Source organism: Rhagoletis pomonella, unplaced genomic scaffold (genome assembly GCF_013731165.1).
Source record: "Rhagoletis pomonella isolate Grant_MI unplaced genomic scaffold, Rhpom_1.0 Rhpom_scaffold_00007, whole genome shotgun sequence".
Lineage (NCBI taxonomy): Eukaryota > Metazoa > Arthropoda > Insecta > Diptera > Tephritidae > Rhagoletis > Rhagoletis pomonella.
In genome coordinates, this window is record NW_023458561.1 from 59422528 (window position 1) to 59438158 (window position 15631).

General features: G+C 32.3%; 2 protein-coding genes across 2 annotated transcripts in view; both read right to left on the reverse strand.

Moving 5' to 3' along the window:
- Positions 1-2149: 2149 nt before the first annotated feature.
- Positions 2150-3679, reverse strand: LOC118744033. The gene is made up of 2 exons (XM_036476792.1): positions 3493-3679; positions 2150-3364 (listed from the first exon to the last, which is right to left on the reverse strand). Exons 1-2 carry the CDS (start codon positions 3673-3675, stop codon positions 2951-2953), a joined length of 597 nt encoding a protein of 198 aa, XP_036332685.1. The 5' UTR covers positions 3676-3679; the 3' UTR covers positions 2150-2950.
- Positions 3680-11945: 8266 nt separating this feature from the next.
- Positions 11946-15631, reverse strand: part of LOC118743198 (GTP-binding protein RAD) — a gene marked incomplete in the record, with an annotated part of 111626 nt that continues 107940 nt past the window's right edge. Inside the window, 1 exon segment of the mRNA XM_036475750.1 lies at positions 11946-12713. Within this exon segment, the coding sequence (XP_036331643.1) occupies positions 12564-12713 (150 nt within the window).

The window sequence follows — 15631 nt, forward strand, 5'->3', positions numbered from 1 at the left end:
GATAGATTTCCTCCAAAGTCTCTGAAAATAAAACTAGTAATCACAAAATTCTTAAATTATTTAATTTGTAATATTTATTGTTAATTAGTTTTGAGTTTATGAAGCACTTTCTTTAGTCAAATTTTGTCGTAAGCGCCATTTGTCTACAATTTGGCAGCCACTTTGTATGAAATACGAAAAAATGTGATAAAATTTCTACCATATTAACGAAACTTTTTACTGAATATCTCGGACTCTATAGGAGGTATCCAAAAATGGAGAACGCCATTTTTAAGATATTGATTAGTTTAATATGACTGCAGCACCAACTAAATTTTTACTAAATTATCGAAAAAGTTGTAGTCAATATCTCGGAAACTACAGAATACATAACTGCATCTAGAACTAAAAATCGTCAAAGTGGCGTTTACGACAATCTTTTACTCAGGCGACGAGTGTGTGTGCAAGCAATTTTGACATCTGATACTTCACAGTCTGTTGCCACACTCTTTCGCCAAGAAATATTGGAACGGGCATATATTTTTGTTGCAAAATTGTTTTCCACAAGGTTTTTTACGTCGCACGTTTGTTTTCTTTTCATTTATTGTTATGACACTTATCTTCCTCTTCTTTGACACCTTACTGTCAGCCCTAAATTGGCGCGTAAAGCGCCAAGCAACTGTCAAAAATCCTCATGCCCATACAATTTGTATGAAGCATCGCACATTAACGCGGCGCTAATGCCGAGTAAATGGATTTTTCATTTTTGACAGAGCGTTACGTGTTGAAGTTGGATACAGAAGACGGAAAGAAAGAGAAAGGACAAAAAAGTGAAAGAGGAAACGAGAATAAAAACGAGAGGACCTGAGAAAACGTCAAAAATTCCGACACGTTGATTTCATGAACCAAAAATACAAGATCACGTAAGAACGCGACGTTGTATTTGTAACTGGCTTTGAGAAAAAAGTTTGCGAAAGCGGGTTCGTCAGCTGAGCGTTTGTTTACATCACAAGCACCACTATTTTACACTTTTATTCAAGTAAAGAAGAATTAATTCAACATAACAACACATTTTAAAGCATTTTGTTGCATCATTTTACCTAAATTGTGCGTTTAAAGTGGCTGACAATAATTTTGGCTAATTTTGGTTTTCGTTGTTTTCTTTGCTTTGTTTACTTTTCGCTCGTTTTTCAGTGAAACAAGATGGTGTAGAACCCGCTAAAAAAAATCGACTTTTTCACTCTCTTGTTCTTACGTGATCTTGTGTCTTTCGTTCATGGCGTTGATTTGAGGATAGCGCGCGCTGACACTCGTTGACAATGGATAACGTAACGCTTAGCGCTCCAATTTAGAGACGGCAGTTAAAAACGCTGCAAACCGGGTTTCGATTTCGTCAAAAGAGAAGAACATCGAATCTTGAAAGATTCGCAGCGACGGAGTCGTGCAAGTGTACGTTAGCTCATTAAATATTGTTACGATTATCCTTGACTACTGGATGGATTTACAAAAAATCTCTAGGTTCGTATCGATGGATTGTTAAATAAACGCTCACTATGACCAAATTACAGTACATTTAACTTTATTGTACAACAAACCCTTTACAATACTTGCCTATGCAAAAAACAACACTTATTAATAATTGTTAGGGAAATTGAAACAAAACTTGCTAACACAACTGAGCTTATAGCTTGCTGATTCGCAATTAATTTGTATGGTAGCTTGCTGACTTTCAACGAACTTGACTCGTACTGTGGTGGCCTTATATACCTGCGCTAGCATTCATGACAGCTCTAGAATGTTCTGCCGTCTATCGCTCCTGCTCTCATTCTCTCGCTGTTCGCAGTATTCATCCACTTGACGTTTCTCGCTGTCGAATATTCTACGTGATTCCTCGAACATTCTGCCAATTTCTCGTCGTTCGCTTCGCGTTGCCGCAGTATTTGTCACAATATATTGGTAGCATTGTTGTAATTTTTGGCTCTGCGTATTCGCAACGTCAGAATGGCGCTTATGTGCTCTTCGCTTAAAACCTACAGTATTTCACGGATATTTACAACGTTAAAAATACACGAGTTACTTAAAGCCGTGCAGTTCTTATTGAGAATCAGCTAATTATTTAGATTTTTACTATATGTATAGTTAATTCGTTTTTGTGAGCTCTAGGCCGCAATTTAAATAAAACATCAATGTCTGTTTTTTGTATTTACTATACCCTACCGTTCATTCACTACGGGTGGCTGAGTGCTTTTCGAGCGAAACTCACGATAAGGCTGATATATTTACTAGCTGATATTTTGACCTCTTTCTGAAGTCGTTTTCAAAAACGTTTAAGCTTTGGTTCTATGTTGTTGCAGCGGTGCTATTTAGCCCCTCCCAAACCGATTCGTCCATCATTCGTAATCGTCAAGGTCAACTCGTCAAAGTCAACTAACACTATGCCTATTCACTATAATTTACTATCGTTCTTCTTCTTCTTATTAGGCTTTACAACCGTTTGTCGGTTTGGGCCGAGACCAGAAAGTTTCGCCAGTGTCATCTCTCCTTTGCAGTTTTGCACCAGTTGTTCATCCCAAGTGCCGACAGGTTCCTCTGCACTTGGCCCTTTCATTCATTGTTCACCCATGGGTGCGGAGTCGAAGGATCTTTTCACTGGAGCGTCGTCATCCAAGCGTACAACATCTCCAAGCCAACGCAATCGTTGTATTTTTGTTTGCGCTTGACTATGCCAATGTCGTTAAAAAGCTCGTACAGCTCGTTATTCCATCTTCTTACCGACGAGTACCGAAGAATATGTAAGATGGCAGAAGCAGAAGAAATTGACTAACGTTACTTTAACGAAAACAAAAGCATATATTTTTAAGTTTTCAGCCACTTATTGATTACACTATCGATTAATGAGGTATCAAAATCACTTAAACTATGTATACATTTATAATTCTTAGTTTTAAAATGGTTGCACTTTAAAAAAGTGTTAACCAAGCTGTTGTCTACGTCCCAGATTACGTGCCACTTCAGCGCGATAACGGAAGAGGGGACGAAATACGTTAACTTCTGCGACCTCCATATCAAAGTCCACATCGACGGGTTCATCGAGTTCCGCCTGAGTCAAGGTGCGCCGCGAACGTTGATTGTGTACATTTGCTACGGTGAGAAATGGAATTGGCTGTTGCTGGACGACGATAGGTTCCAAAATCAAAAATGAATTTAAATCTTGTACTGGTACATATTGGCGCCTATGTCGTAGATTCACTTCAAGTGAATTCGGCTTTGCTGTAGTAGAGGTTACGGTAGGCCCAAGATTGTTGTTTTCATTCTCACCGGAGATGGGAAGTGAGTAGGCGAGGCCAAGCAGTGCGCATAAAATTATGTAACGAATGTTTTGACACTGTAGTGAATATGAGAAATGAGAAAGCGAGAGGGAGTTAGAGCAAATTTGTTAAATGTACAGCCAAAATAAAGCGCCAAATATATATATTCTTTTGATACATATTTTATGTTTTTATATTCACTTACATTGTTATTGCACATTTTAAGCTTTTTTTCTTTTGCTTTATTGGCACGTTTTTTAATAGATTGGTGTCTTCTTACCAGGTTTTGTATTGCACTTTTGCCTATTAACAAGCTATTGTTGCAATAGGAGCTATTGCAGCTGCCTTTTATAGTGAGGCAACTTGTGAAAAATCGACAAGTAAGCATGAAAAGCACGCTTTCAGTAGCAATTACATTTTTACGAGTTGTATTTACATACTTAACAATTGCAAATTGCGAAGCTTAAAGTATACTATTTGACGCCGTTATGCTAATGAATGGATGTTATAAAATTTATGTGAAAATCGTTTTTAATTAATAGTTAAAATCCGAAATTATTTAAGAAAATTGATAAAGTTAAAATTGCTGGCATACATATTTGGCAGTAATTTTAAATATTTTATTAATCATTAGCGCGTTCACTAAAACTGGTGTTAAACTTTTTATATACATATAGGTTTAGTAGTAACCATTTTATTCAGCGAACTCATTTCTTCGCCACAAAATACGCCCAATATATCCGCTTCCTGTATCTGGCTAACATCCGGCGCGCTGGTACGTTTACTTGCGCCGTCAAAAATCAGTTCCGCTACGGCAGCGCGCTCTCAAATGACGCTTTGTTATCTTCGAAAAAAATTAGCGCAATTAACATCAAATAATTTTTAGTTTTCGCACCTACGAACGTAATTAGCTGTTGACAAAGCGATTTTTTCAACTTTTGTGATTCATTTTGTAAAAAAATAGTGCAATTTACTTTACCCCACCGCTAGTTTGAGTAAAAAAGTGCTCTTTGCTTCCCAGTAAGAACCGTATCTGTTAAATACACTACGCCTAGTACTACAAACAGTTTGTGTGAGAAATTCAAAAACTTTCCATCATTTTTTTTTTTAATTATTTATTTATTTAGTTTTCTCTTTCTTTTACATGATATACGCTATTATGTTATCATATATGTAGTTGTCTCTTTTCAATAAATATATCATATTGGAATTTATTATTAAAAAAAAAGTTATACAAAATCTGCAACATTTATTGCTAATTTTATTTACTCGCACTTTGTCGTATGTTACAGTTGACAACATGGTTTTGCTCAATTCATACACATGCGACAAATTACTAGCAAATTATAACACAAATCATATGGAGAAAACTTTAATTTCAGGTTTATTTGATAATCAAAATATATTTAATTTTTAAGCAAAAAAACAAAAGCGGCTTCAATTCTCATATCAAAACTTAAGATTACCGTTAATTTCTTCATGATCCCATGAACAAATCTAAACCAGTACGGGACCACTCTTGAGGCAGTAGCGTACCTTTAAATAGTGCAGGCGTTAAGGTGAATTCAAGTGCATGTGCTATGTTTGTGTGTGTGAAAGTGTATGGTATAGCCTCCTATCCGCTCTGATTACGCACCTTGTCCGAGGCACATGCAATTGGTGCAGTGTTGCCACAACTGCAGACATCTGATCATTCACAGTGTCATGGATACGGTCAATTGCAACATAGGTTTATTAAAGGGAATGTCATTTGGCCACTGAGATCATCCGACTTGGCACCATGCGACGTAATAGTGATGGCAATTGCAAAGCTGACGAACTGACAAGGATAGGTAGGACCATCTACCACCTTTTGGAAAAGGACACGATAGATATAGCAATAGCCACTTTCAGGTAGTTTGTTAGAGATCACACAATTCTAGTAACGCCAAAGAACTTTTCGCCTTGCGAAACCATCAGGATTACCTTGTTTTTCTATAAAAGGAAACGCTTACGGCCCACTTCCCTAATGGGGAATCAGGACTTGTTTTGACCTATGTTACATGTAGGATCGATTCGAAAAAGGTACCAAATTAAAAAATAAATAACCAAATCACCAAATTTGTTAAATAAAGACAAAAATGACCAATTTTGGTAAAAAATTACCAAAGCTGCAACGCTGAATTGGTGCACCATATTCATAGACGTCATTAGGCGCGCGTTCAAATCACGCGAGCTGCAGCTGCTTCGCAATATACATATGTACGTGTGTAGTATGTATGCCACAGTTTTGTCATTGTTCGTGTTTGTTATTATTTGCGAATGTCATTTGAACTTTTAAACAAATATTTTTGTTTATTATTCTCGCGCTCGCGCTCGCGCTCAGTTTAAATTTAGTAGTGCTACAAATGAATACCTTAATGTAAATCATCACGTATCCCTCAATGATTCATTGGCTTAGTGAGAAATGGCATTCGCTACTTTTTTACCTTGGGACAGTTATGTAATGAATACAAATTAATTTAGGAAAGCATTTGTTTGTGGAGAGTTTTTTGAAGAGTTTGTATAAAGTTAAAAAAATTTGAGCGAACGAATTTTTGAACTTAACTAGACTACATATATACATAGAATAGATTATTAAAGTTTAAAATTAAAAAAAATTCTAGATGTATGATATTTTTAATAAACTGTTTTTCTTTCTAATCAAAATCAAATTAAGTTCTGGACTTTACTTTGTCTTGTGATCACGCATTAATGACAGACCTCAAAGTGAGAAAGTGCGATAGTGAGGAATCGGTGTGATATTTATGTGGTAAGCAGAATTGTAGTGGAGAGCGGGTAACGGGCTGACGGGGGTTGATCCATTCCAGTCGGGTAAACACAATTGCGACGGGAACGGTAAGCACTATTGCTTTTTGACATTTCGCTCAGTGAAACCGAATGCAAACGCACACAAGCCTATTCGGGTGACGCAGCCAAACAAATAAGACGGAGTTCGTAAAAAAACGGTGTCCGTTTGTACTGAGCATTCAAGGGTTTTATTTCAGTTCCACTATGTTTCGAGGTAGGAAGGATTTACGAAAATTTCAAAAGTAGGTATAAATAGCTAATAGTATTGCCTGCGAAATAATTTCTATAAAACCCTTATGTTCTATATATTGATTGGTTGCTTTAGCTTTTATAAATTTTTTTTTTTTATATTTACAAGACATCAATCTAAATGTAGTACTACTGACCTACCTTATTGATGTGATTCTCAGCCGTGCAGTGCAGTAAGTTATCGTGTAAAATTTCACACCACTTTGAAAACTCCTGAAAGCTTCTCAGTTTATGTAAATTATTTCTTTCTAATTTTCGTTTAATTCTATGACTATTTTATTCAAGTTTACATGAAATAAAAAAAAATATTGCATGTTTGTGCCGCACATTTGCGAATGTTTTTCTTAACATAATGCTTACGAAAAAAAAAACTCAGCGGCAATTATTAGACAATTAGTGGTAGCTATTCTGCAATTAACACATCCCTTACGCTGTTGTTGGTTTGCTGTCATAACAATAGAATGTGTTGGCAAGAAATAATTCTGTAAATAGGCACTTACAGGCATAAGTACTTACATACATACATACGAGTATGTACGCGCGCCTAAATTCGCGTTGACGCAAATGCCATATAAATGAGGAAACTAATTTTAAGATTTGCTAAGGCAAATAAAATAGAATTTACAATGTATTTTCAGTTACAAATAAAAAAAAAATATACATAACTAAATTGTATGAAGCTAGTCAAGAATTGTTGTTTGTTTAGTTTTTTTATTATAGAAAAACCAATTTAGTTAGCTGAAAAAATCAAAGATGTTCGCTGATGTTAAGAATAGCAAATTTTTTGACGTAAGCAAGGCACTGAAACATTTGTTGTAACACGTATTTTTAATTTACATGAATTTAAAAAACTTTCAGCGCTTTCAACCTACCGCCACAAATTTAATAGAAGGCCGTGTCGAAATTGCAACTTTTTAGTCACGCAATTTTACTGTCTACTTTGCCGCTAGTTTTCTTTAGCTTCCCAACTTTTACCAAGTATATGGTGATATAAAGGTGATACAGATCTTTGACAGCAATTATTTGTGATATATTAATTATTTTATATTCTTTTTCAGGCAATTGGTACTACATTCTTTGGCGAACTTAGTCATGGAGCGATACTTAGTTGAATAAAAAAAAATCATTATGAGCTATGAGGCAAATTTTCATCTAAACGGATACGATCTAGCAAAACTGCGGCCACTGCACGAACAACTAGATAGTCACTATTCGGTGTGATTTTTGGGCTGGCGGAGTCATCGGACCGTAAATACTTCTTCGAAAATGAAGCCGCTAATGCTGTTACGTTGCACGGTGAATGTCATCGCGACATGATAACAAAACTTTTTATGGCCTGAATTAGATAGCATGAACCTGGAAAATATCTTTCAACCGAAAGCTGCCAATTGCCAAACAGCGCATGAAACAATGGCCCTATTGAGAATATCTGTGTTCTTATTGAAACACCCTGTACATGTTTCTGAATATGTCTACCCCCATATACATACTTTGGAGAAATATGTATGTATATTTGAAACATTTGTAGATCCATAAAAATTCAGTACTTACTGCCTAAATGTTTTTTTTAAATAATAAGCGAAAATAAAAACTATCCTCTCACAAAGTATTTGAAACACTCAATTTCTTTTTATTGTTTTTAATATTTAATCAGATTTTTAAATTTTCATATATTTTTTTTTTGTTTTTGATTTACATATACATATGTATTTGATTACACAAGAAAACTCATATAAGGTATACATTTTACAGTTAATTAATGGCTGTCATTGTTGGTGTTTTTTTTTTATTGCTGATGCATGTACTTACATGCATAAATGTACAATTTCTGAAAAATTATTAATTAAAGTTTATTGTGGCTTATTTCCTTATTCCTTTTTTATTTCGGTTTTTTCACAAGTTTACACAAAGTGTGGCAAAGTATGTACTTGTAGAAGTATTTTTGGTAGAAGTTTCGTTTATATGGCTGTATGTATAGTATTTGTTTCGTATGCAGATGCGTATGTATTTAATTATTGTGTGTATATATGTACTATATAGTATCTATGTATGTATGTATGTATATACGAAAGTATGTATGCATATAATTATGCGCTCATAAGTATTTTTAGTTAGGGCTAGTTGATCCATCTGCAAGTCACACATAGAAAACATTAGAGACACTTCAACTTAATATGTATGTATGTACATACAAGCTGAATTTTGCAATTTCATTTTCAAACATGAAATTCATTTCAAAAATTCTTCATATTTTCTTAATGCTATAAAATCTTTGATTTCGCTTTGAATAGTTCATTTACTTTTGATTATGATCTCTTCAATTAAATACATACTATGTTGCCAAGTTTCATTTGTTTACTAGTAAAATTTTTAGTAAGTATACATGGAAAAATTTAATTAAATTTACTTGTACGGAAGACAAAAATATATTTTTTGTACAAGTACTTATTATCTATTTTTTTTATAAATTTTTTTTGTATGTACAATATGTTATTATATATGAGAATATCTAGAAGAAAATTTTTGTATTCATTTAAAATTAAATCGAATAGAAAAGTGTACCTAAAATTTTTATAATAATTGTTATGCAGGTTGTTTTGAAAAGTGTTGTTTTAAACTACACTAACTTTTACTAACTTATTAGCTCAAAATACAGCCTGCACTTTTTGGAAGTAACTTTTTAAAATAAAACATGGTAAATTATAAGAAGAAATAGTTTCAAACTCAATGCGAAGACATAAAGTGTTGCATGCGGAAGATTTTATGAATGTAAAAAAACTATGCTTTTCATCTAGAGCTACTCAATGTTAATAATAATTGCGAAAAGTATATAAACTCTAGCAATATTCCTTTAATGATTTTTCTTAAAGATAAGTATTATTAAGTTCACGTAATATATAGAGGATTCGCAAAGAGTCATAATGAGCTACATTTTCAAAATGTAAGGTAATAAAGAAATTAATTTTAAGCAACTTTTATATTTATAGTTTTGTGACATAATGACTCTTATGACACCTTGTGAATGCCCTAAATATTATTGTTGTTTATGATTTAAGAATATCTGCAATTATAACGAATAAATATACATGAGTGTAATGAAATTAATAAATATTTTTATATATACAGTTTTAAATAAAATAAATAACAAATCAAAAATATCCGAATGCATAGGTAAGTAATCAGTACCTTTTGAAGTACACAAATAAAATAAATAAAAAGAAAAAAGTCCAACAAGAGAAGGTACGAGAAGGCATCTATAAAGGAAAATGCTTCGACAGCGTCGGTAAGTAATCATTACATTTTGAAGCAAACAAATAAAATAAATAAAAAGAAAAAAGCCCAACTAGGGAAGATATGAGAATGTCTCCATAAAGAAAGAACGCTTTCACAGCATCGGTAAGTAATCATTACATTTTAAAGCAAACAAATAAAGACATAAAACTTCGCTCTTCAGAAGGTGTCAGAATTTCATGCTATAAATGTCATAAAGCACAGAAAAAGTCGTAAATTTGAGCCACTAACAAAAAGCGAAAGAAAAAAGCATGCGATTAAAAAATCTAAAATTCTTAAAAATTTCCCCGTGAATGTACACACATACATATACACATAATTCATTTTGATTTAACTGTCTACTTTTTAGAAGCAACAGATACATCAATTATAATCCAAACAAAATTTGTGTAGGTATATAAGTAGGTTTTTCTAATTTAGTCACTTGTTTATAATTTCGTTTGAGAAATTCTACATACTTATATTAATTTATAAATTTTTGATATTTTTGATTTACACGAGTTTTTCATTTAAGAAATGGGCACTTTGGCAGATATTTATAGATAGGTTTTGATTTTGTATTTGTAAACAAATTAGATTTATTTATTTTTAGTTATAAAACTATTACTTATTAACTAAGTAAGGGAAGAATAATTTGACAAAAAATTTATATTGTACAAACCAAAGTAAAAATATACATTTTTAATCAAAGTACACTTTGAAAAAAATTGCATAACTGAAAATTTTTGCAGTTTTTTCTTCAATCTTCTTCCCTTTTGTAAAGCTTTACTGAGCGCTTGTTTTCATACTATATATGTACAATGATTTTTCTTATTTTTTACTTAATACTTAAAGGACTTAGACAATACATACATAGTTTAAGCTAAGAAAATTTTTGTAGGGCTTACATGTCACTGGTGTAGTTCTCTAACTCAGAAAAAAAAATTGGTAAAGCAACTTTTACCATTTTGTCAGTTCGGGTACTTAACTATTGATTTTTTGGCGCATTTTTTTAACAAGAAAAACTATTTTCTTAAACTAAGGTTAACATGTACGTAAAAAGCTTTATTGTTCGGTCAGAAACAAAATGAAAATATTAGACTTTAATCAATTTACTAATATGCTTCATGGCTAACTTTTGAAAAAAGCAAAAATCGTGCACCAATTTTTTAGTCTTAAATTTCTTTTTCTTACATTGCGTTTCCACTTTCCCCAAATTGAGTAATTATGACACTCATTTGCAAAATGGAATAATAGCTGCTTCCATCATTCTCTACTGACCCTTTGGTAAGTTCAAAATACTACTTGAACTGCCTTTTTTTAAAATAAATATTTTATCTAATTCTTTTAGTTTGAACTATTTCTTCATCCTTAGAATTCCTATAAGTTATTTGCAGCTTTTTAACATAATTTTCAATGGAATATATGTGAAAATGGCTGCAACTAACTTAAGAATCGACATTATTTCGACTATGAATATATATTTATATAATTCATATTCAACAAAAAAAAAAAAAAAAAATAGTGACAAATAAATTTTAAAATATACTTGAGAAAACGGCCTTAAAGTCGAGTACATGAAATTGAGAAAAGGTTTTCTCGCCCAAATTGAGAGTCGTTTGGGGCTCGTGAAACCACAATTTAGTACATATTTACACACCTTATTTTTAGCTTGTTTTCTTGATTCATTTCCAATTCACTTTGGCAAAGTTTTTCTATACATATTTACATACTTAATATATTAAATTGGCCATTTTAGATTCTTTTATCTTTAATTATGCTAATGTTTTATATTTTATAATATTCAAAAACATATGTTATTAAGAGATAGAAAATAAACTGAAGACAAATAAAATTTTTAAATTATAAAACTATCCAATAAAGTTTCCAACACTGTTCCACTAGGCATTGCAATGAGAAAACTCGGGGGTTTAATGCCTGAATTTGGCATTTGAAAGGCCAGTGGAAATCCGGCATAAGTTTCGTCCACAGGGCATTTTTTAAATGGCACAAATATTTTGTTATTTCAATACCTAAAGGAAATTCGGTATGGGCGAAGTAACAGCAAGAAAGTATACGAAAAGTAAAAAAAGGTCATAGAAAATTATATTTTGCACAAAGAATAAGCTAGCAAAAACAAGAACATTTAAAAGAGAATAAAAATATTTAAAATTAAAAAATATTTTTAATTGAAAAAAAAAATAGTTATAATGCATTTCTATTGATATATGGTTACTATTATAATTCTTCATATAGCACATAGTATATATATTTGTACATACATATATCTATTGGTTATATTGGCATGTATATATATTCATATGTATGTAAATTAGTGGCAATTTCTATTTTCATGTAATTAAATTTAAACGAAACCTGCTGTTTTTAAAGGGCATTTGGTTTTATTCTTAAGGTTTTGATTTTAGTTAAAAAAATGTATCACCACGGATATACATATGTATGTATGTAGATACAATAGCTTAACAGCACTTAAGTAGCCGCTAAAGTATACATAATATACAGTGCTATTGCATTACTGTTAAACTATGACATTTTCAGATAGATTTTATTATTATTTTTTACACTTATATACAACATATCTACATAACTATATCTAAGGGTAATCTACCTACAATCGGTATAAGAATATTGATTCATGTCACACCTAACCTAGAGACTAGAAATACACATACATACACACATATGTACATATGTATATAAATAAAGTAGTTAAATGGTATACTACATATGCGTTAGATACATCTATTATTACGAAATCCTTAATCTACACCCACATACTACTTGGTTTCGCTTATTTTCATTATACATACATATGTAGATGCATAGCTAAGTACATACGGCTTAATTACATTTCTCTGCCAGTCCGATAATATTTATTTCTCCGCATACCATTCGTGCTGCTACTCTTTAGAGTACTTGCAAATTCTCGCAATGTTTAAATTTCGAATCCTCTTTACCCAGTATCCAGGTGAGCATTTGGCGTGCTTTCATGCTGGCCAACACAACGCTACGACTCTTATACCAATGCGCTGGCGAGGAGGCGCCATCTCGATTGCCCTGAAATTGTTAAGGATTTGAGTAAAAGATTAAATTGCGATTACGTTGTAGTTAAATGTAGTTTGAGGGGGTTTTAACGCACGTACATACATATGTATATATGTATTTACAGTTGTATGGATTTACTTTTACATACATGGATATATTTTAATTACCCATACTTCAAATTACAAAAAAAAAAAAAATTATCTGAACGTCAGGATATGTGAAGGGGTAAAAAATATTTTACATATTTCTATACATGTTTGCATGGAAGTGAGTTTTTAATAAAATGTATTAAATTTCAAAAGTGTAAACAGTTCTATGTACTATAAATGCACTTTCGCTAGGGCCGAAACTATGAGCATGCAATACAGATCTTATTGCCGGGTCCGTAAATACCCGCACATGTTGGGCTTTTTTTGACTTGTAAGCCCATTGGCACAGACTTCCTTAAAGTAGATTAATTTTGATTGGAGTCAAAAAGCCCGACAATTTTCATGCTCGAGACTCTTCCTTATTTTTGCGCGGACTGAAATGAACGAGGTAAACTCGAGCTCTCTTCCCCCTCTTATCCACACAAAACCGGTTGTAGGCGGACTGAACAGTCTAGTGTACAGAGGCCCATTAACCTTGAAAGGGCTAAGTAGCCGCTGCAACAACAACAAGCAATCGGTATGAGCAACACTAAACTTTTTATCTAATAGCGGTAATGGATAATGCTTAATTATATTTCTGTCATTAAAAACCTCTCATAAGCAACCTGTAGTTGACAACATTAATAGGTTCTATACAAATGGGAAGAGAAACTAAGGCAAACACTTAGTAAAATATGTAAATATAGGTATTTTTACTTATATGTGCGCAAACATTTACTAAACGAATGAAAACTCCTTCTTTTGTACTAAATACTACGAGTATTTAATTTAAAAAGTACCGTTTGATGAAATAATTTGAGGCAAATAAATAATGTACGTACAAAATACGATCATGCAAATAACTTTTATATGAATTTTATATTACAAACAGGGCTTGTATAATTAAAACGCTACTTATATGTGGTGGTGCTTAAAATAACGACATATTAATTTTGTATGGGGCAAGTTTTTATGTACAAAATGAAGGCTTCCACGATATTTTTAAAATTTAAAAAAATTGTTCAGGGTTTGAAATTTTTTTAAGTCGCATAATTCGAAAATATTTTTTGACTTTGACCAGCTATAACTCAGCGTAATGAAACTTTTTCATATAAATTAAGTAAATAAAGTCTAAATTTTGTAAAATTATTTCGATTTAAAAATAAAATTATTGTTTTTTAAACCCTGGCAGCGACACACATTTTTCTATTTTTCAAATTGAAATTCTTGTGGTGTCTTCATTTTGTACGCAGAAAAAAATAAAGGGATGTTGATATTTTAAGGACCATCCTAATATAAATAATACTAAAGTCCCAACGTAAGTACTTAAAAAAATGTATATGCCGTTGCAAAATACGTATATAGTTTAAAAAAATTTACAATTTGCTTAACTATAGCAGGGAAACAAGTATTTATAGAAGGGATCCAAAGATTTGTAGTTCGATTATTCGGTTCATATTTACTCACCAAATTTTCAGAGTTTTTCTCATTTACACAATCAGCGCCATTATGCTCTAAAGCATTGTCAATAACTTTTTCTCTTTCTTTATATTTATTATCTTTATCTTTGTGCTTTTCTTTGGATTTTTTATTGGTTGTACGTAAAGTACCATCTGGATTCTTTTACGAAAATTGTTTGAGTTATTGTTAGAGAAATAACAACGGAACGGGGTAGTTAGTGGGAGCCAGGTTTTCAAAGAGGTGGGAGTAAAAGTTAAGCCGATCAAGTTGATAAGGGTAAACGTAATCGATAGTTGTCACAACAGTTTTAGGGAGAATACAAATTTTGAAAGTGTTGAAGAAAGGAGATTTTAAATTTATTCAGAAAAGTAATATTTGTTGCAATCATAAGGGAAATGACAAAGGTAATCGCAAAGGTAATTGCAGTGATGGTGAAAGTAATGGTGATGGTAGTGGTAATAGTAATCGTAATTGGAATAGTTAGAGCAATTAGAAATGGTAATGGTAGTGGTAATAGTAATCGTAATTGGAATAGTTAGAGCAATTAGAAATGGTAATGGGAGCGGTAATAGTAATGGTTATGGTAGAAATAATAGTAATTGTAGTGATAACGATATAATTAATAGTAATGGTAATGATAATTGTATTCGTAATGGCGTTGTAATGGTAATGTGAATCATTATGGAGACCACAAAAGCAATGGTTATGGTAACCGGAATGGTAATGGTGATCGTAGTGGTAATAGTAATGGCAGCGGCATAGTAGAGGTAATAGAAAAATAATGGAAATAGTAGTGGTAATTAAATTGGTAATGGCATTCATAATGATAATTTAATGGTAGTGGTACGGGTAAAAGTAATCATAATGGGTCAGTAGTGGTAATAGTAGCGGTTATGATTATGGCAATGTCATGGATAATGGGAATGGTAATGGTTATCACAATAGTAGTGGTAAAAGTAATGATAAAGGTAGTGGTAATGATAACGATAATGGTAAAAATAATGGAATGGTAATGGTAATGCCAATGGTAATGATAATGATGATGGTAGAGATAATGGAATGGTAATAGTAATGATAATAGTAACGGCAATCGTAATGGTAATGGTAATGGTGATGGTAATGGTAATGACAATGGTAATGATAATGATCATGGTAGAAATAATGGAATGGTAATGGTAATGATAATAGTAATGGCAATCGTAATGGTAATGGTAATAATAATAGTAACGGTAATCGTAATGGTAATGGTAATCGTAATGGTAAATGATGGAGTGGCAGGAGCAATGTTATACGGAATGGAAAAGATGATCATTGCATAACAATATGTGAATTGTCAAAAAA